Source organism: Haliotis rubra, unplaced genomic scaffold (genome assembly GCF_003918875.1).
Source record: "Haliotis rubra isolate DU_JTF1 unplaced genomic scaffold, ASM391887v1 Scf710, whole genome shotgun sequence".
NCBI classification, from domain to species: Eukaryota; Metazoa; Mollusca; class Gastropoda; order Lepetellida; family Haliotidae; genus Haliotis; species Haliotis rubra.
This window is the reverse complement of record NW_025767425.1, coordinates 420,745-442,963: the sequence shown is the minus strand read 5'-3', so window position 1 is coordinate 442,963 and position 22,219 is coordinate 420,745. Positions and strand designations below refer to the sequence as shown.

Genomic DNA, 22,219 nt, shown 5'->3' with positions numbered 1-22,219 from the left:
CTTCTCACAGCCACTCAATACAAATCTCATGTCATATATGTAAAATAAGAATGTGATTTGATTCAAACAAAAGTTAAAAAGTTCTATTATTCAAACAGATTTTTAAAAAGTTGCTGACAAAACTGAAATCTAGCGAACAGTTTTTTCCCCTTCTTATTGACATGGTGGAGTTAGGTATCTATTTCCATAATGAAAGAAACTGAATATTTCACACATTTGACTTGTAATTTCCAAATCATTCATTACCCCTCAATTCAGCCAAATATTTTCTTCATGATACCAATCATACCAATTAACTTTAACATTTCACAAATCTAATACCAATCAACAACCTCCAGTTTTGAAAACAAATGTGGCTCTCAAGTGACCATTGTGTGAAGCCCATTTCTGGTGTCCCCCGCTGTGATATAGCTGGAATATTGCTAAAAGTGGCATAAAACTAAACTCACTCAAGTGACCATTAAGGCAAACCAACTGATTGACAAATTCTTGAACTAATGTGCATCTGTCTAACAAGGGTGAACATTTATTGCCAGATACAACATGATAGCTAACGTACCAAAGTTTATACACGATATCCTCAAAGTTCGTCTCAGGCGGTATTTATGGTATTTTAGATATACCGACATATGATACTGAAGCTAATATCGATAAGAGAATATTCATAAAGGGTAGCAAGTACATGAAAGGTTTTTAAACCCTTAGAATACAAATTTCTAGTAGTTACTCTTACTTGGCTCAATTGATTATGCTGAATTTCACAGCTGAACTATACACACCTGCTACTAAGCCCAAATATTGATATGACTATCTGTATTGTTGCGTGACAATCAGATATTAAACATCTTTTTACATTAGCACAGCAGTGTGGAAAGAGTATATATAACGGCAAACAGGGAAAGAAACCTTTGAAAATTTCCCATTTCCCGCAGGACCAGTGAGTGGACAATAATTAGTGGTCCTGGCTGTACTTCACTGGTCCAAAATAAAATTTGTAGATTTACTTAACTATCAATACAAAATTCACTAGCCACCAGGACCACTGCAAACTTATCATTTTGTGGTCCATATGAATTTTTACTAACCAGAGACCACAGGACCAGTGTAAATTTCGCACACTGTGCAAAGTAACAATAAATGTACTTTTTAGTTTCACTGATGTTTGAACTGCCTGTTCTCTACTCCTCAATCTATGAAAACTTAACAAGTGACCACCACCCCTGTTACTTTTCAAAGAACATTTATAATGGCATTAACAGACAGACACACAGACAATACTTTATTACCTTAAAAGGAATTCGTTTTGGTTCAGAGAGCTTGACAAAAATACAAATGAATAACAACATAAAAAAATGACATTCCTAAAAACATAAAAAGAGATAAATATGTGCTTAAATATAATTAAATGAATAAGATGATACCTGGACATTCAACATTTGTTTAAAATTGCAATACTTTGAGGTACAAAGATGTTCGAGCTTGTTTAGTCTTGGTGATTGGCACTGTGTAGCGGCTGCCCGAAGGTAAAAGCTTATACTCTAGATTTAAAAGGTGAGGTGGGTGAGGTGAAATTGGGTTTAACGTTTAAAGATTTAAAAAATGTGTTGTGTCATTAATGATTTTTTCAGACGTTGAAAGTACTTGCCGCTCATAGAGAAGTGAATGATTATCGAAAGTGACCCCGGCTATTTTACTAGCTGTATTTACAAGTTTGTTAAGATTTGATTTCTTTTGACTGAAAGAGACTCGAACCAGCACTGAGAAGACAAAGTGAGTATACTCTGAATGAAAGTGGTATAAAACAACATCCTAACAGACTGGGAAACATTAAAAGATCGCAGTTTGCACATTAGATGGAGGCGTTGTTGACATTTACTATACAGGGCATCTGTGGTGGTATTCCACGTTAACCTGCTATCAATACAAGTTCCAGCTCTGCAATGCCATCCCTAACACAGATGCTAAATATGGAATACAAAGATCAACATTATTTTTACCACACTACCACCATAACATAAGGTTAAATTCAACTAAAAAAAAAAGCAAGCGACAAAATTATGCAAGTTCACACAATTATTTCAGTTCAATTACCATTTATCTTAAACACTGACATTACTGTCATCACCAAATGACCCAGATGAACAAAACAAATATTGCCAAATAGCAAACATACTCTACAATAACAGTACCAGGAATACTTTAGGAAAGCTTGACCAAGCTCTTCCATGTCTACATTACAAAAATACATCACAAACATACAGGTTAGCAAAAAATGAGGATCCAGGCCCTTTCAAATGTTTCGGAAATTCTAAATCACGTGAATAGCATTTGTCTGTATCAAAATTGCTGTCAACAGTGTATTTAGTCCAAAAATAAATGCTCAGATGGCCTCCTCAAATTCTAAGAGATTTATGAATATGTGCATGTGTGATCCCTGATGAGCTATGTTTCATCTTTGGTAATCTGTTTTGGGCAAGACTTGCTGTCGCCATGGTGACATAACACCAAGGAGCAGACGAAACACAATGACACCTGATCACACAGGTAAGCCAGGCTCGTAACACATTGTTATGTCATGCCTTTGTTTTGCTGTTGTAAACTTTTGGAAGGCTGTATTGTTAGAATATTTACACTCTGTATAGCTGCCACAGTAAATATATAAACAGCTGTTGTTGAACTATTCACATCACCAAATACATTAAATACTTTTACAGGGATAAAGATTTACTTTTTTAAGTGTATCATTGTGTACTCAAAAGATCTTCAGGTGTGCCCTTTGGAATTTTAAGTTAACTGACAATAAGATTATTTAGGGCCATTTTGAAATCAACAAATGTCATTTCACCCTGACCTAGATAAGCAGTTGTATTTGCAAAGTCAGCATTTTTTCAGAGATTGGTAATACCCATGACAGTTTCTGCATCCCATGTTTGATTTCATAGAACACACAGCACATAAAGTGCATTTGTTTTCATGTGTCACATTGACAACTATATTTACATGAGAAAATATTTCCAAGTGAGCCAACACACACCATGCACAAGGAACTTATTTCAGCCATGACAATAGCACCAACTAAAGGAATGTGAAACCTTACAAATGGCAATCAAGTAAGCTATTTGGAGTGATATTTGTGTATATCCTAGTTTCAAAATAGAAGCCAGTTATAACAACTTGTCAGCGTTATAATACTTCAATTATTTTTTCCCAAAATACTGAACCTCATCTGGTGCACATTATGCTCAGATGTGCACTATACTCAAGAAAATATGGTACACAAATCATCCTTGCGACAGCTATCCACTGTGATAGCCTGTCATTTAAGCTGTTGTTTCTTCCCGTTTCCTTGAGATCACTTTCAATCTACGCCTGTTGTCGTAACACAGCAAAAACTAAACACTCCAAACTTCCGCACACAGTGCTTGGTATTTGGCTTTGTTCAACATTGAATCAGCATCAATAACTAATATTCATCATAACAAGTATTGATTTCCTGATTAGAGAATCCCTTAAAACAAACCCCTTCCTTCAACGTGATTCAAATTACACACTGACCAATGTCGCCAGCCATTGTAGATCCATGTTTACATGCTGACTTAACATGTAGACACAAAACGAGGCCATATCAGTGGAAAGACAAAACCAGCTTAATACATAATGTACATAAGCACCACAACCCACAATGCAGCGGTTGAAACCAGCTCATTTTAGGTACCAGATACAGGCAACAGTGACTATGGGTACGGCTGCTCACTAGGGGTGACGGTACGCTCTTACTACGGTACAGTATGTATTGCGGTACAAGGCCTTCGGTTCGGTCCGTTTCGTTCGGTATATGAGATATGATCATAATGCAGAATATTGACAAAAGCCAAACATTACATTGTTTTAATAACATGGAAAAAATATAACCATAATCTCTGTTATTTTGAATGACCAAAAGAGTCATTTTATGACTAGATAGAAATAGGTTAAAAATGATGGTACGAAAACACCGAATTTTTGGATTGCAGCCATTACGGTATACTGAAACGGAGGTAAAAAAACCGCGGTTCTACTCATACCGCGGTATACTGTTTCATCCCTACTGCTGACCTTCCAATGCTTCACAGTCAATACTACCATGACAGTCAAATGAATAGCCTATCAGCATGCATGCTGAGTGAGAATTGGTCTCCAGCAACCTACACTTGTCATACAAGGTGACCAAATGGATTCGCTGATCAAAATCAGTGACCTGCTTCATTGCACCTGATTGTATACCAAACAAAATTAATCATTTCCCATAATATTAATCAGCAGTTTGTCTTGTCCAATTTTGATTAGTTCCACTAAGAAATTACAAACTAAAACTAAAAACAATGCCCAAGTTAAGACAAGACATTAAAATAACTGATACAAAGTTGTAAGGAAAATCTTTTTTAGCACTGTAATGAGTCTTCAAAGAACACTGAGATCAGATAAATCCCTGATACACATATTCTCTGGGGTTGTCTTTCCATGAGTTCATAATGATCATCAGTATCTGAATCAGTAAATTCCCAATCTTGATAAGGTTAAGTTCGTGTTACTACATGATATCAGACTTGGTTCAAATCATGCAAATGTCATGACACAAATTAGATTATTCTGATCACTGCTTTGAGAAGAAGCACAGCACTGGTCTTTGAACAAGCTGTAAGTCCTCTATACCCTTGTCAATAAGACAGACTACAGTCAAGAGGTTTGATGGCTTCACAATACCAGGGCCCATCTACTTTTAATAGGCTGTCAAGTCACGCCAAGGTTTCCTTCCTTATAAACCACACTGGCCCTAAACAACCCAGTGACATGCCACAAATACCACCACTTCTTACCCTTACTTTCACCAATATCAATTACAATACAGGACAAAGCCAAGACAAAGTCAACAATGTAGAGGGTTGCTACAAGCCCTGGGTGGTCAACATGTCATCGTAATAGCTCATCCATGGATGGTCACGTGACACCAATTTCACGTAGCAAATCATTTTGCTGAGGCTTTGATTCTGAAGTTAGATCACTGGCACTTTATACTTGATTCAGAAATTCATCTTTTGGCCACGACAGTTCATTGAAAGCATCACGACCATATGTTTGCCATGTCAAGAGAAAGAATTTGCCAGTAGAGTGGTAATGTCTTCCTAGAAAGTATGCAATCACTAGAATCCGATATGCGATTCAATACACATTCATTCATTCATTCATTCAAATGCTGCATTCAGCAATATTCCGCTTTATTACAGCAGTCTCTAAGTAATCCAGCCGAGACCTCACAATCCAGTGATTGACATCATGAGCTTTAACTACACAAATGGGATATGGTGACAAGCATCAACCATTTCCAAAGGCCTGACCATTCTTTCCTATTACTTGCCTGTTATGACAACCATGAGTCAGTTCTAACCACAATATACATATGACATATTTGTAAGAACTCTGCAGGTAATGCAGCGACGCACTGGTTAAAATCTTTGTGGTGTCCATGTTTAAAAAGATATTTTCATGCATTGTAAATACAGAGCAATGGTGAATCATAGCCCAGCACAGCCCTCACTATCATAAGCTGCCTGTATATTGTATGAATGTCATCAACACTTTGAAAACCAATCAGTGTTGCAATGATAAACATGTAGAGACAACACGCTGCCCATCTCATTCCCTTGCCCCCAAATACCTTCCACCTTGGGGAGATTGCTTCAGGTGTGTGGCTAATATGCTCCTTGTCAGAGGATACATGCTAGAGGGAATGTCACTTCAAGTCATTACCATCACCGAGAACAGCACCATCCACAACTGGCTCATGTGGATATGGGTAAAAACCTTTATTAATGCTAGGAATTTCTGGCAGATATTACAGGATCTGCACATTGCCAAGTGTGTCAATCTTCTTTGACTTCACCATGTAAACAGTTATGCAGAGTCAGCACATTCTGTGCTCGTTGATCAAATGCATAATCATATGTATGTATCTTTAACATGTATTTCAGCTTGGTAGTCATGTTACAGTACACATTGTACATGTTGTAGGGACACTCTCAAAGTGGGACCACTTTTGTTAAAACATAAGCAAAAGAACTTTTGTCGGTGCCCCTGGCTTCTGGACATCATATCCACTAAATGTTAGTGTTATATAGATAATTACTTGCCCAGATAACTAAACGGAACAGACTTTTAACAGGATTTTGGACTACTGGCTTAAGTTTCACTCTGAAACTCACAAAATGTCTGCTAAGGAAAGAGTTTTTGTTAAGACATAAATACTACAGTAGTAGTTTTGTAATAGCTGGACCTACTTTATATACATTCCTGTACTTTTTAAAAACTGTCGAAACAATTGCAGCATGTGCAAACACTTCTATGGTAAAGTGAAGAATCTGAGATGTTTCACTGGACATTGTTAAATTCTTTCACTGGACTTTTCAAATCTGTGCAAACCCTACAAATGTGGTGTGGAAAATATTTACATTTTTATCAACTTGAACTGAGTTTGAAAATACAAATGCATCACTTTTGTGTCCCCATTAGGATTATTGGTTCCTTAATCTCTTCTTTGAGCAATCTCCATTCCCCTGGCGTTTGTACATGAGAACATCTGGCAAACTAGGAATAATCTCTATGATCACATCTACCTTACGAACAACAAGCATCAGGTCATGTTGAGGACAACCAAGAGGACAAAAGGCACACACTTGATTGTTGTTATTAATGACACCAACAGCCCTCAGGGTCACGATCGAAACATTACATGGAAAGATAATTAATTGGTTTCTACTTCCTAACAAGAAAATCCATATTTACACAGCTTTACCACCATGACAGTTTCAAATCCAAAAACGCCAAGGGCTTAATTTGAATCTTTTCCTTAACACCAAATGGTAGCATGTACTGAACAAAACATTTTATCTTACCGCACACATAGATGTCATTTTCTGACTGGCTGAGCTAATCAATGTACCCCACTTACAAGTGAGCAAATTTATTTATGTTACCCGCTGGAAATGCCGAACTGTTGGAATTTGTTTGGTACTTCGTGTTAGTAGTGTTTGGGCTGTTGCCTAACTTCGGTACCCCTTATATAATGATCAAATACCCATGATTCAAACAGTTCAAAATTAACATTGAGGTGTTCGGTAAGATAAATACGTTGTTCACTGGTCCCTCAGGGCCCATGGGTTGATGTACCCCCAGTTCGGGCTCAGGGAACATAGTCAAACATAGAGGGTACATCAACCCATGTCCCCCTCCTGACCAGTGAACAACTTAAAAAATTATCAAAAAATACATTTCACATACCATACATTTAAGGAAACTTTGTCTTCATACTGAAAACATAACCAAAACATATTTTGGGTCCCCAACTTTTTTATGTAGTATGTAAGAACACCGTCAAACTCCAGAAGACTGAAATGCTACTTGCCTTCATGATTTGGACAAACTGACACAGGCCAGCAGGGTGGTGCCATTTACATTTCTGCAGGGAAAAACCTGTTTTTGTTATTGCTCGTCAAACAACCAGAACAGTACACTCGCCCAAAGCATTGATCGAAAATAGCAATAGTAAAATACTACTCGTAACTGGGTAATTCTCATTTAGCAATTTCCTTTATTCAAACACTAGTTACCATGGCAACAAATACAAGCAACTTCCAACACTGCAAAGGCTACCTTCATTACTAGCTAGTTTGTTTTGGAGAAGTGCCTGTTTTGTCACCTGCAATGTATGCCCCACTAGAATTATATCAGTCCTTCCGAACCTGCCTTGCTCAAGAAAACGTTTTTTGTCACTGTTCAACATGCTCAGTAAGATCAAAGAAACATAAATATATATAACCTTAAAGCGAGTCCAATATCAGCAAAAGACTTTCACTGAACACATGCTGAACAGGCTTAAATCCAGTTCTTAACTCAGTAATATGTCTTAAACTCTAATATGGGTATTTCTAAAATCCCCAAATTAAGTTTTCTTCCTGCCAAACAAAGTCTTCAATTACTCTTGTAAGCTCTTCTTCGGTCTCTATCATTGCATTAACTTGTATTTGCAGTATAAAAGCCTGAAATTCCCCCTTCTTATCTTGTAAAAATAGATCAATCAATGTCCATTAGTCAACGGGAAAAGAAAAATGCCTAAAACCATGATTGCTGAACTCGCACAGGCAGTCTGTCTTCTTCCATTTGATCCAGTGAGGAGGACATTAAAGTGACGATGCAAATCATGTCAGGTCATGCTGTAAAATCCTTAATGCACAAGGTCTTATCCACTTATCATATACATCTATCATCTACAAGGCTAATTGTAGGTCTGTACATTGATGGGCCCGAATAAATGGGTTACTAGCATGACTAGCAATATGGAAATATATGACATAAAGTCAACAATTTCCGAGCACTTGCTTAAAACAAAAGCTAAAAGAAATCGATTAACGGCGAAAAGATCAATATTTTGGAATTGATTACTTCCAGGACTACCATGACCATGATCACAGAATTTAATGTGCCACCAAATTTATGCGAATGCCAGTTCAAAGCCAACAATGCATCTGTCACAACATTAATATAAGAACAAGCAATTTTTTAATTTCAATAAATTTCATCAGTCGTGAAATGGCAAATATCTGACCTAGAATACCATGATCACTGACAATACACTATGGAGGAACAGCAGTTTGACCATGACAACTGAAACGCTGAACGACAGTGTTATTCTTCTCCCGAACATAACACCTACCATCTGACATTTGGTGTAACCTCCATAAAACTTATAAAAAGAAATGACCAATAAGAGGAAAAACATGTCAACTAACAAAGATTGAACAAAGTATATTGTCATGACATTTTGAATTACAAAAATCCATGTTATTTATTGAGTAAGTGTCACTATGTTATCTTTTCTCCAGATAAACATTTGTATTCGGGGTAAGAGTAATGTTTGGTCAGAATAATAAGATTACTTGAAATAGTTGCAAAGCACTTAGAAAACACTTGTCATATGCACTTTACGACTACAAGAGCTATAGCGTCCTTAACCATGTATCTGCTTATGCATGTCAAATAATGTAAGCGAGGTCAACAGGGTTGAATCAAACCTTTTCTCTCAGTCAAACACTACTGACAATCAGGAGTGTGTGAGCATGAGTTAGATATCCAGGGATATCACAGCGGGGGACACCCAACATGGACTTCACACATTGTAACCATGAAGAGTATCAAACCCAGGTCTTCAGTGTGACGAGTGGACACTTCAACCACTAGGCTACCGCAACACCCACTAAGATTCTCGAAGGACAGGTGACATTTCATTGCAGACTACCACTTTTTGCCATTAGCCAGATTTCTGTGCAGCATGTCATTTGCTGCAGAAAAGTGAAAACACACATCTAACCATGCTAAAGGAAATATGTAGATCATTTGCACATAAAAAAATCAAGTCCAGGGCCTTTGGGGTCTGTAATCAGTACTAATCACAATCTGGTGTAAAGGTCCTTTAAATTGTAGTGCTAAAAGGACAAAACCATCACCTCCAAAGAGTTGAAAGAGATGTTGCCTGTGCATAAAGACAAGAGCTCTTCCTGCAGGGATACACGACCTGTTCCTCTTGTCAAACTCTTTAAGTGACAACCTTCTTGCCCATTCTTGACTCAATCAATGTGGGACATCTCAGACAAGCTGTGCCTTTCAACCCAAACAAGTGCTGAGTATGATAGAGGTCTCTCCCAGATTTAATTTAGCCGAGTTACTGAGTTGACTGACTGGCAAATCAGGTGATGAATTCTAGAACTGCTTGAGCTGATGACATACAGATATCTGAGATTAGGATGCAGTCATCCAGGGAGGCCTGCTGACATATAACTGTATTGATCTCTCCAACAGTGAACATCCCCTTAGTTTGACACGGTAACAGAATGCTCTACGTATTCATACTTGCATCCCCAGAGATACAGAACTTTACATATTCACACTCTCTCTGGAGACGACCGCCTCGGAGCAGAAGGTTGCGGGTTCGATCCCCGACCGCGTCATACCAAAAGACGTTAAAATATGGTACTTGTTGGTCCCTCCCTGGCGCTCGGCATTAATGGGTACAACAAGGACTGGTCGGCTCGAGTCAGTATAATGTGTCTCAGTGGGGTATTCATGCTTCACTACGGCATGGTATCTCAGTGAGCTAGCACTATAAAACCAGCTTAAGTCTGGACTAGTACAAGCAGCCGCACATACACATACACATGCATGCACGTCGTCATATGAGCGAAATATTCTCAAGCACGACGTTTATTAAACCCAGTTTCACCTCACCTCACCTCTCTGGAGACAAACACACTACAACAATCACTGGACGCTAGTCATTATTCCTATCAATGAAGACAACCAGGGATGTTTAATAGTGTTATGCATTATTTTATAAGCATTCAATCAAAAACACATACATGTGCAGTGTGCATGCTTCAGGAATTGAGTGTGAGTGAGTTTAGATTTATGCTGCTGTTAGCAAAATATTCCAGGAATGTCGAGACAGGAGACACCAGAAATGGGCTTCACACACTGTGCCGACATGAGGAACCAAACCCGGGTCTTCGGCATGATGAGCCCTTAGCCACAAGGCTACCCCACTGCCCCCTTCAGGAGTTGACATTGAAGTCTTGTTTTGAGTCATAAAAGCCCCTTGTAATAATAGCACATGACTTCTAAGCAAGTACAATTGAACACAAACTGCATCACCAGCCTGTAGAGTTGCAAGTGAGCTGTAGTGGTACCCTGGAACAAAATAACAGGCCCCAAAAAACTAATTATGTAAGTCAGTTCTCATTAATCATGCTAATATTGCACAAATATATCACTACAGGACACAGGTAGTCAGCTACATCTCTCATCAGGGTATATGCTGTGATAATTACCATGACTACAAATGACCTAAGTCACGACACAATTACAACAACAAACAGGTCATGCCATTGCACTTCTGATTAACCATATTCTTACTAGGACTAGATAGGCTTTTCGTTTTCATCAAGCATGTTTATACTTATGATAATGGTGGACAAAATCAACCAAAAATTTTAGTCTCTTACTTAAGCATGCACACCTGTGGAGATTCCAAGAAAGAATATTGGTCTTCAGTACCCACTGCGTGCTTGCAGTAAGATGCAACTAAATGGATCAGGTTGTCAGACAGAAACAATTGGCTGATCCTTTCCCAGTGGTATGAATCGATACTTATTATGATTCAATCACTGGCCTGTCTGATCCATACTTAATTATTTACAGACCACCCATCCATCTTATAGCTGGAATACTGCCGAGGTCAGCATTAAACCACAAACTTACTAATCATACCAAGTAACAACTTAGTTTTCTGGTTTGACCTTATCATGCTTATTCCAAGCCATATTTACCCCCCGATGATCTAGAAAGCTGTGCCATGACTATATTATTGATCACGTTGATGAACTGAATATTGTGCATATACATCGATTTCTGTTGAAGTGCTATTTTCTCCCTGGAAACACAAGCTGTCCCTAATGACGAAAACCATCCAAGCATTTCTATTGTTGGCATACTGACATATGCTTGCATGCATAACCATGATAACTGAGCCTGTTTGTGTGTGGTGTAATGTACAGAGGTCTATCAGAATTCAGATGTATCCTGAGCAGGCTGTCACCACGCATTCAGTCCAGGTCTCTCCAGTATCAAGCAAATGTTACACATGAATGGAACTGCCACGCACTCCAGATGCAAGCCAGAGAGGAAATTTCCAAATGTATACTGGATAGCATTTAGAACAATAATAAAATTCTTCACTTATCAAATTCATTATTTTGATTAATATTCATCAACTTTATGTCAGATTCTTATTTACTTTATCTTATGATAACCATATTATTGACAACACAACACTGAAACTGAGTGTGTTAGTTTGTCTCTGTTATCATAATCTGATTGCTGCTAGGTAGAATTTCACTTTATGTGTTATGAACTATTTATGTTTTTTCTTTGTCATTTTACACTTCTTTGATAAGAAAATATGAAAATGTGCCAAAAAGTCTGAATTCAGTTCCTGCACACACTTAGGGACATTTAAAAACATGAAAAAAGAAGACCCGGGTTCGAATCCCCACATGGGCACAATGTGTGAAGCCCATTTCTGGTGTCCCCCGCCGTGATATTGTTGGAATATTGCTAAAAGCGGCGTAAAACCATACTCACTCACTCACTATATCACTATAGCTTTCACCAGTAAATTACATGTTGAAGGGTGAAATGGAATTTCTTTTTCCTATCATCTGTCTCAATATATTGAGAAAAGTTAATCCAAATGTGTAAATCATGTATAATACACCTCTGAACAGTGTTCCCGTCGTATCTCACTCCAGTGTGGGAGTAGGAGAGTCTAAGACATTTACCACTTTGGTTAAACACATAAGCACGGGTATGGTATCAGCAAACCTTGAAACATAACCAAGCCAATCCGAGTCATAGGTTTCTGGCATGCCTAAGGGCCGTAACTCTGCATAGCAAATGGCTGGAAAACCTGTGCCCCTAATATTTAAAGAGTACTAATATCAGCAGACCAGAGTTAATGATGAAGTAACTCGTCCTACTCATATAATGGCTACCGATACTGTACTCAGCATGTTCTTCCTCAGTAATATCAAACACCTGCATGCATCATAGGTACATCCTGCATTCCTATTCCTTGTAAACATCTTGCGGTAATCACTCCCCAAGCTTCATACCAGTCCAAATTACCTCTATCCAAACCATGAGATAACCATCTTCCACTTATTACATGACTAAACACATCACATTGCATCACAACAAAACAGTCTGGTAACAGAGAACTTCACATTATTCAAAGTATTGCCTTCGAAATATAAACCTGGAAATGTTAACGAGACCATACTGGATCAAACGATCTTAAAGGAATGTATTTTGTTCAGTGATGTGCTCACTAATGTCCTGATCAAGAACCAGGAAGTTGGCGCTGATGACTGCCTTGTATTTACACTGCCTTTTCAACACATTAAACCGCCCATAATTTGTGTAGGGTGGCATCCAGGTACTCACAAGTGGCTGATGATAAAGAATTGTTTAACGTTCCAAAGGCTTGTAAGTCTGACTTCCTTGAGTGTTTGCCAAAATCAACCATCATCATACATAAACAATGCATCGAAAATTACAGATGTAGACAAGATAGAAGTTTTCCTACTCCAGTGTTTGAAAATGAGGTGGGTCCGTGGATCCTTGAGCATGTAGAACATGTTGATATTTGCAGCCATGCTGTTTCCTCATCAACGAGGAATGGGGAGCCCTGAATCTTTAACTCTCAATGTTTGTCTAACATCAGGGTTCCCTAGACGTAAATGCCTCATTTCCAATCACTGAACATAATGGCAATCCTGGCAGCAATATTAATTATTATTATTAGGATGATCACTCTGATTAACATACCATGAACATTACGATTACAAAGTAATCAGTGGTATGATTACAGTTTTACTGCATAGCATCAAACTTGCACTAACACTTATTCCAACACTACAGTACAATAATTTATACATGTGCCCTTAAGGGTAATAAAAAGGAGCATAAATGAAAAATGAAAACACAAGTAACAGTTGTAAAAATATTAAGATAAAGCATGCCAACAGAGGGTAAAGCTGTGTTTCATAGCCCACAGTGATACTGACTTGGAAAAGGAAGGAATTAAAACACAAATCCTATCGCATAATCATGGTGATAAAAAAATGCCTGTTTAATTACCATCATCCTGCTAACGTGATTCTGGGAACAGGATACACTATCACTTCCTTGTACTTATCACCATGGTTACCTGTACACGTTATACTATAGTAACCACACTTAAACACTAAAAACAAAATCTGAAGTAACAAGAATCCTGTTGATCCATCTCAACCGTGGTCAATCGCTTCATGATGCTAGAATAAGCTGTAACTTTAATATTAACATTCTTTTTCACTGAGAAAATATACTTTTCAATATCAGAATCATTGGCAGTCTGAGACTAAAGCCACTAATCCAAAGCTAAGGTCCAGTAAACTTGGTAAAAATCGGTTGTTCTAGTCAGTTCAGCTAATGATAGTCCATAAAAATGATGCTAAGTGCCCTGTTCAGGTTTGTATTCTCAAACATTTTGGCACAGACTGTGCTGATAGTTGTCACTGTCATATCATGTGAAACATAATGGGCTAAAAACATGTTCAGCATGTTGAAGCATGGTAACATGACAAATTTGACGTAATGACAATTATTTCAATCATTTTAAAGTATTTGTTCAAATTTTCCTGCATTTGTCCCTGGAATGTTTAAATTCATTAGCTGATGCATTCATGGTCACATAAAAGCGAAAAAGCCAAAGCTGATCTATTTACAAATATTTCATGACCTGATGTTCACGCTATTTCAACACGTTTAAGACAATATCGTATTTAAGCAGAACATGCTCAGTAACAATAGTCAAGGAATGCAGTAGTTCGGGTCATAATTTGGAACCAGAGGATTACTTTGTAAACCACCAGACATGCCTGATGGTGAGGACTGATAACTATTTGTGAAATGACAGGCACCACTGTTTTCACTACAAAAACAAGCCTATCATGAACCCAGTAATTCATATAAACATATTGCATGCATATGGTACTAGGAATTATATATTACTGTGCACCAGGAACTTAGTAACAGCAAAGAATATCAACTCTTTGCAAACTGTGGTCACAGTGCTTTTGTGCTGGTTATCGCTCACAATATGCAGATAAATCATTGGAGTTCAGTAATCGATTATTGACCCACTACAAAACTCATATGGGCAATAGCTGGACACAATCATAACATTGTTCACCTATTAATACTTTGATCAAGATGATTGAGGATATTTCCTGTTGAGACACGCACACAAGTATGTTTACATTGCAGTTTTATAAGTAAGGCAAATACATCAATTGTCTTGATTTAACAAACAGAACAATAAGAAACTTACTTTCTAAAATTCAATTAAATTTGATGATCCATTTTTTATGAATATCAAGCAGTCTCCAGAGCCCATCAAAAATCGCTGACACAAGCGAGATCGATTGACCGATTAATCGCTCCAGCACTACTGTACTACATGATAACATCTATTTGGTTCTGATCACATATGTAACTATCCCAATTTCATCCAGCTGGTTTATGTAAATCTCTCACAGACAAGTGACCATGTCTAACCCCACTGTCCAAAATGAGCAGCCATCCAATGCCCACAATAAAAAATACTGGGTTATATTAGCACTACAATGTACAAGTACAAGTTCCCCAAAATTCAGCCCATTTCAACATGTTTTATACATTCCTCAGCTCTTAGTTGGAAACGAAAGGTAAACACACTGTTTTGTTACTTCTAAGTAAAGCATGTCAGTTGGAAGTTAGATTAGATTACAGTGTTAACACGGGCCAAGAATATGTACCCCAGCATATGTAGTAACTGTTCCAGTGCCTGACAGGGTGAACGAGTAAGAATGCTTGTTACCATGACAACGGTACCTGATCATGTTGATGCAGAAATGGTAAAAACACAACAAACTGTATGGTGTATATTTCTAAACAATGACAGTATGTGTTGGTTAGTAAAATTACAAATAATCAAACCACGATCATTTTGAAAGACACACAGGGTGTGTCATCATGATCCGGCACTTGTACATTGTCATCAAGACCAAACAGGAAAACAAAGAAAAGGATGCAATGTACCCATTAAGCATGTTAAGGAAACTGAGCCTTGTGTCTTACTACTAATCATGTCCGACTAGTGGGAGCTGGTGATATAGCTCAAGAACAGATCATGGGACAAAATGATCATGATCATGAACTAATCAGTCCTAGACACATGTCACCAAAGTAGGTGTTGGAGTGAAAGTTACACCTTACAATCTACATGTACTCACTGGCAATCATCACATGTCCCTGTGGTCTAATATCATGATAACATAGCTGCCTGTCACCATGGTAACAACATTATTATCATATCATACTTGTGCTCGCATGATTTAGAAGCATAATATGTATATGGTCATACATTACCATAAATATTAGATAATGTAAAAGAGTATTACGATAAAACTAAATGTTCATACTTAACCCAATGACACAACCCGATGTTTCAATAGTCATGGCAGGTCCAGTTATGTCACGTATTTGCCAAATGTTTATATTCCATTTTTAGTTGTACATAGTAAAAACGACCACATCTGATGACCATTATAACATTTTTTCCAATACATAGGTAAATCTAAACACAACTTAAATATCTATGGCAAGCTATTGTCATGTTCATGGTTTATCAGTCATGTATTATTTTACACACAAAACATCTGGAAGCATGCACTACACTGGCCGTTGCTCAAGATAACTGACTTTTCTATGAAATAATACATTTGAAATGATATAATGGGAGTACAAAATCCTATGAACCCCTTAAAAGCTCTTCAAGTCCTATCTTCCAGCACACTAGAAATTATTGATCAACTCCACACATAAAGACTCCCTGATTCCTTTACAGTACACAAGGAAAGGAAACGACAAAGTACATTCGGACATAGGGCATCTCAGTGTAAATATTTCATGAGAATCATAACCGCATGCATAACAAGACATTGATATAATGATAAACATTTCAAATGGGTAAGTTCAACTAATATATGGTGAGAGGTGAGGAAACCATTTTCAATCAGGACAATCATGTAAGCAATACAGCTTTTGTTTTGTTTACTCATTATTCACAGCTTGCCTGGTCCACTGACAAAACTAATTTGGTTATGAAACCAAAATAGTGTCTTATATCATGATAATCTCAGGCAGGTGCTGACTGTCAAAAATACCCTGCAATGATATAGATTAGACAGATGTCATGAAACAGTTTTAAAAATACCCACCTACTGCTGGTGCATCATAGGAATCTCCAAGAAGGATTTCTGGAGCTGAATATGCAAGTGAACCACACGATGTCTCCAACTTTTTCCCTGGATTAAACATATTACTGAATCCAAAATCTGTCAATTTCACCAGACCCAGTTTCTCGAAAAACACCACATTCTCGGGTTTTAAATCCCTGTGAACAACGTGAAGTCTGTGGCAATACGATATCGCTTCTACTATTTGTCTAAAGTATCGTCTGGCTACATTTTCTTCCAATCCACCGTCATGTTTCATGATATAATCATACATATCTCCTCCATCCCCAAGCTCCAATATCAAATACAACTTGGTCTGTGTGTCTATCACCTCGTACAAACGCACGACGTTGGGGTGTTGCACCAATTTCATGCATCGTACTTCCTGAAATAAGTGTGAACGAGATATTTCATCCAATTTTGTCTTATCGATGACTTTCACCGCAACTTTTTCGCCTGTAAATACATGTCTTGCAAGTTTTACGACAGCAAAATGGCCTCGTCCGATTGTGTCCTCCAAATCGTACAAACCGGCGATTTTACCATCATAATCGCCTCGTTGTTTCCTCGTTTCCATCCCGGACATCTGATCAGCCGTTCAAACTCACTGGGTCTCATTTATAGGGCGTTCCAATAGCTTTCAGCCCTTCACCCTTTTGGCAAATACAGATTTGTCGTCACGCTAAACGACTGTCTCCCGTTTTCGAATCACATTGACGGCCATTTTGGACCCTTTGCGCACAAATCTCACGCATCCATGACGTAGTTTTCACGTGACCTACTAAATGAATGAATGAATGAATTTTTACCGTAAATGGTATACCGCAATCAAGTGATAATTCTCAAATGAGCTATTTCTTTTGAAAACTGATACGATATTTTTGTATCCTGAAATTTCGTATTAAACGTATTACAGTAACTGCGACATTATGTTAACTCCGAAACAGTGGCAAGATATTACAACTATTAACTTATAGATGTAATAGTAAATTATTTTGAAAGCGTACACGTATGTTATTTATAATATTACCAGAAAATTATTACGTCTGCTTATGGTCAAATTCAGATAGGCTTAAATTTAATATGATACCTGGCCTTAGTGTTTTCATAAGAAAATCGTGAAAAAACAGCATTTATCGTGAACTTACCTGTTCGACTGATAACTCAAATCAATCAATCAAATCACGAAGATATTAAAGGTGGCCCATGCTCCGGTGTTGCCTATTACTACGTTTCAATAATTCCTGGTGTGAAACCGACATGTATATACTTAGCATAATCAATAACTGTTACAGTCATATATAATGAGTTTGCACGCAAAGTAAGTGACTTTATTCATAATCTGCTCATGTTTCTTAAGTTTTGCATAACAATATATTCAAGAAAATAAATTGTTTGACTAAGCTTTATTCAAGTACTTTCTATTACAATTAATGTCAAATTATTTTTTGTTAACTAATAAACATATATGACATTTTATGGACATGAGTTAACAGTCCTGGGTGCCGTTGTACAAAAAAAAACCTTAGCGCTAAGACTATGTTAAGGTATGGGAGTTACGGTCACCTCAGCGCTAAGGTCGCTTTGTACAACGGCACCCTGGCCCCGATTTCTCGAAACAAACTTAAGTCTGAGTTTCGACTGAAGTTAGAGTTTTTACTCAAATTTGAGAAAATGCATTTCCCAGAATGAACTAAAATCGATATTAAACTCAAACATAGTAGAAAATTTGAGTTTGGTGGATAGATTACTTAAGTTGTTTGGGCTTTTTTATTTAAAAAATGCAGATGAGTTAAAAATTCATCTGTTTCAAATTGTCCAACTCAGTTTGAAATTTGAGTAAAAACTTAAGTTTGTTTCGAGAAATCGGGGCCAGGACTGATTAAAGTCCCGGTATCTCACTTGCTCATTTTAAAATGAAAAATATAACACCCTAGATTCTGTAAAATCATCCATTTCGACGCATTTCATTTTTTTGTATGTACTTACAAGCCCAAAACGCGGAGACGAAAACAAAAAATAGTTTGTAATATTTCTTTATCTTTTTCATTTTTGCAAACCTTGGGTGGGGTGGGAGAAGACACGTCATTTTGTTTTTTGAAAGCCCCAATAATGGCAATCGTCTACTTAACACACCTTTCTGTAAGTATAAGTGTACTTGTTACACTCAAACATGGAAGTACAAGTGTACTTGTTTCTCCCAAACATGTAAGTACATGTGTACTTGTTGCATGTGTGTATGTAACTGTGTTTACGGATCTTTCTGGCCTTTGAAATCGTGTCAGCAAAATATATTTTAATCAACATTGAATAATTTAATATTGTAATTACTATCGTCAGTTTTAGGGGATATTTCTTTTAAATACGTGTTAAATGCAATGTGTTGCGTTTCCTAGTGTTTTAGTTCATGAATAACATCTTCAAGGACATTTGCCTTGGTATCAGGAAGACTTAGTTGAACGATTATTCTTCCACTGAGGCGATGCGATGTAAAATAACATCTGTTTTCATCAAGAGAGCGACCGGGTACAGTATAGTATGACCAGAAATTATTGAGAATTTTAGGAATATGTTTAATTGGATTTCTAGTATAAACAACCTTGACACAGCTACCAAGTGCTTAGTTTCATTCAAGAGAGACAACTCCGTTACTCCTTTTTCATTAGTTTGTGAAGAGTTATCCCCCTTTGTTTACTTGCTAGCAGACGACATTTTCAGTGATCCTCAGTATGGATGATTTAGAGAAGAGGAAGTTGATTTTAGAGTATTATAACAAGGACATCAGATCAGCTAAAGTGATTTCAAGTAGAACAGGCATCCCTTTGTCCACTGTTTATCGTGTTTTGAAAAATATTGCAAAAGGATATGGCATTGAGCACCAGGGAGGCGCAGGTAGGCCCAGAAAATTGACTGTCGGTGACAGAGGGCGGCTTGGTATTCTTGTTTCTAAAAACAAACGAAGGAGTTTAGAAAACTTAAGGCTGGATATGATTGATAGAGGAACTGTGGATGTCTGTAAGGAGACAATTAGAACTAAGCTGCATGCAATGTGTTGGCAGAAAAGTCGAGGAATTCCATCACCGATCATGAAACCTGAACAAAAGGAGCGAAGGTTGAACTGGTGCTTACAGCATAGAAATTTTAACTGGGACAATGTGATTTTCTCAGATGAAAGTTCTGTGTGGCTGTTTCCTAATACACTGAAATTCTGGACCAAACAAACTGAAAATCCTTTGTATCAGCGCCCAAAGTACACTCCGAAATTGAACGTGTGGGGTGGCATATCTGTGTTAGGGGCAACGCCCCTCTGTGTATTTGAAGGGAATATGAACAGTGAGCGGTACACAGATATTCTCGAGGGACATTTACTTCCATCTGCTCACGTGCTCTATGGACATTTTGGGATTTTCCAGCAGGACAACGACCCAAAACATCGTTCAAAGCATTCACAGGCCTGGTTTCGGACCCAAAATATGACATTATTAGATTGGCCAAGCTGTAGCCCTGACCTAAATCCAATAGAAAATGTTTGAGGACTTATGAAGGAGAGTGTCAATAAGAAAAATCTGACAAATATTGCTGAAATGAAAGAAGAGGTGGTCCGATATTGGGACAGCATGGACCACGACTTTCTAACTTCTTTGATCAGTAGTATGCCCCGCCGCATTGAAGCCTGCATTGCTGCCAATGGTGACTTGACAAACTCCTAACTGTTCACCTGTCTTTGAATCTGGAGTTATGTTCTGCTAATATTCACATTTAATACGTGAGTAATGAGTGAAATAAATATAAAAAATTACAATCTTTAAATTCTCAATAATTTCTGGTTGTACTGTAACATGACAATAATCATTCGATCAGTTGTTTGCTAACGTGAGACTGAATGACCCGACCTGTCAAAGAATCCAAGATGTTGAAACCTACAATCGCGTCTTTACGGGAGACTGTATCCTAACAAAGTAGTCTCTGTGTAACCAGTATAAGACTTGTATACATTCTCAGGGTTAACAGCGTGGAACGCCACATTAGATTATATGGGGATGGGTTCAGTTAAGCACAACAAACATGCAGGCTGCACATGGAGAGGTTATCTCAGCTCCACGCTCCACTGACCACGTGGTTTGATACAAGTGGTTATTACACGTGATGATCACATTGACGTGAAGGATCACATTGACGTGAAGGGATCACATTGACGTGAAGGATCACATTGAGCCCCTGCTCATGTTCTTTAAAAAATATATACCTCAAATTAAAAAAGGTCTTTAAGTGGCATTTTTGAAGTTGTAGTATCAGTGAAGACAGTGAATTTTAACTTTTAACTTCTATATCTGCACAATGCAACGTTTCGGTACAGACTAACTCTAAGTCTTTGAAAATATTTAACTTTGATAGAATCAAATCACTCAATTTAACTTGAAATGGAACCAGGTGATGGAAGGATTGGAGATTCAGAACCTTACAGGAAAATTTTGAATGTTTCATTTAGTGCATTTGAATTACAGAAAGGTCTGGGCAAAAAGGAAATAAACTGGTTCAAACACTTTGAGACGGAGTACGTTACACTGCAGCCTTTTCAGCTGTTCGGATCCTGGTGCATTTACTAAGGTCGATTAATATCTGACCGAAAGGTCACATTGAAAACATTAATACGTGTCGGAAGCCGTAAGAAAACCCGAGCCTTAAAGGCACAAACATCCTTTACTGGACCTGTACTTTCAACGCATGTACGCAGAGGCTCTGAAGTGAAAACTCGTGATTATTTGAGTAATTACGGTAATACTCACTTCCTTATCTGCCGCATTTTAACATGTTCCGACTGACATTTGATACCGATAAGAGCACACGCTTACATGAAAGTGCGATGTTTGTATATCAGCAAAAGTGCAAGCACCTCTGAGTGTATTAATATGCTTTAAGGCTGAACGTTATGTTAGGTTTCTTTTACATTTTTGGTTTATAGGTGAGGTGAAATTTGGTTTAACGTCGTGCTTGAGAATATTTCGCTCATATGACGACGTGCATGCGTGTGTATGTGTATGTGCGGCTGCTTGTACTAGCCCAGACTTAAGCTGGTTTTATAGAGCTAGCCCACTGAGATACCATGCGGCAGTGAAGCATGAATACCCCACTCAGACACATTATACTGACTCCGAGCCGACCAGTCCTTGTTGTACCCATTAATGCCGAGCGCCAGACAGGGACCAACAAGTACCATATTTTAACGTCTTTTGGTATGACGCGGTCGGGGATCG

At 37.8% G+C, this 22,219-nt stretch overlaps 1 protein-coding gene across 4 annotated transcripts in view; it reads right to left on the bottom strand.

Moving 5' to 3' along the window:
• The window catches only part of LOC124259160 (SNF-related serine/threonine-protein kinase-like), a 46,797-nt gene extending 29,110 nt beyond the window's left edge, over positions 1-17,687 (bottom strand). For all 4 annotated transcript variants that reach the window (XM_046693253.1, XM_046693254.1, XM_046693255.1 and 1 more), the window contains exon 1: positions 16,947-17,687. In XM_046693253.1, the coding sequence (XP_046549209.1) occupies positions 16,947-17,550 (604 nt within the window). In that variant the 5' untranslated portion in view covers positions 17,551-17,687. The remainder of the gene's footprint in view (positions 1-16,946) is intronic.
• Between the last annotated feature and the right edge of the window lie 4,532 nt (positions 17,688-22,219).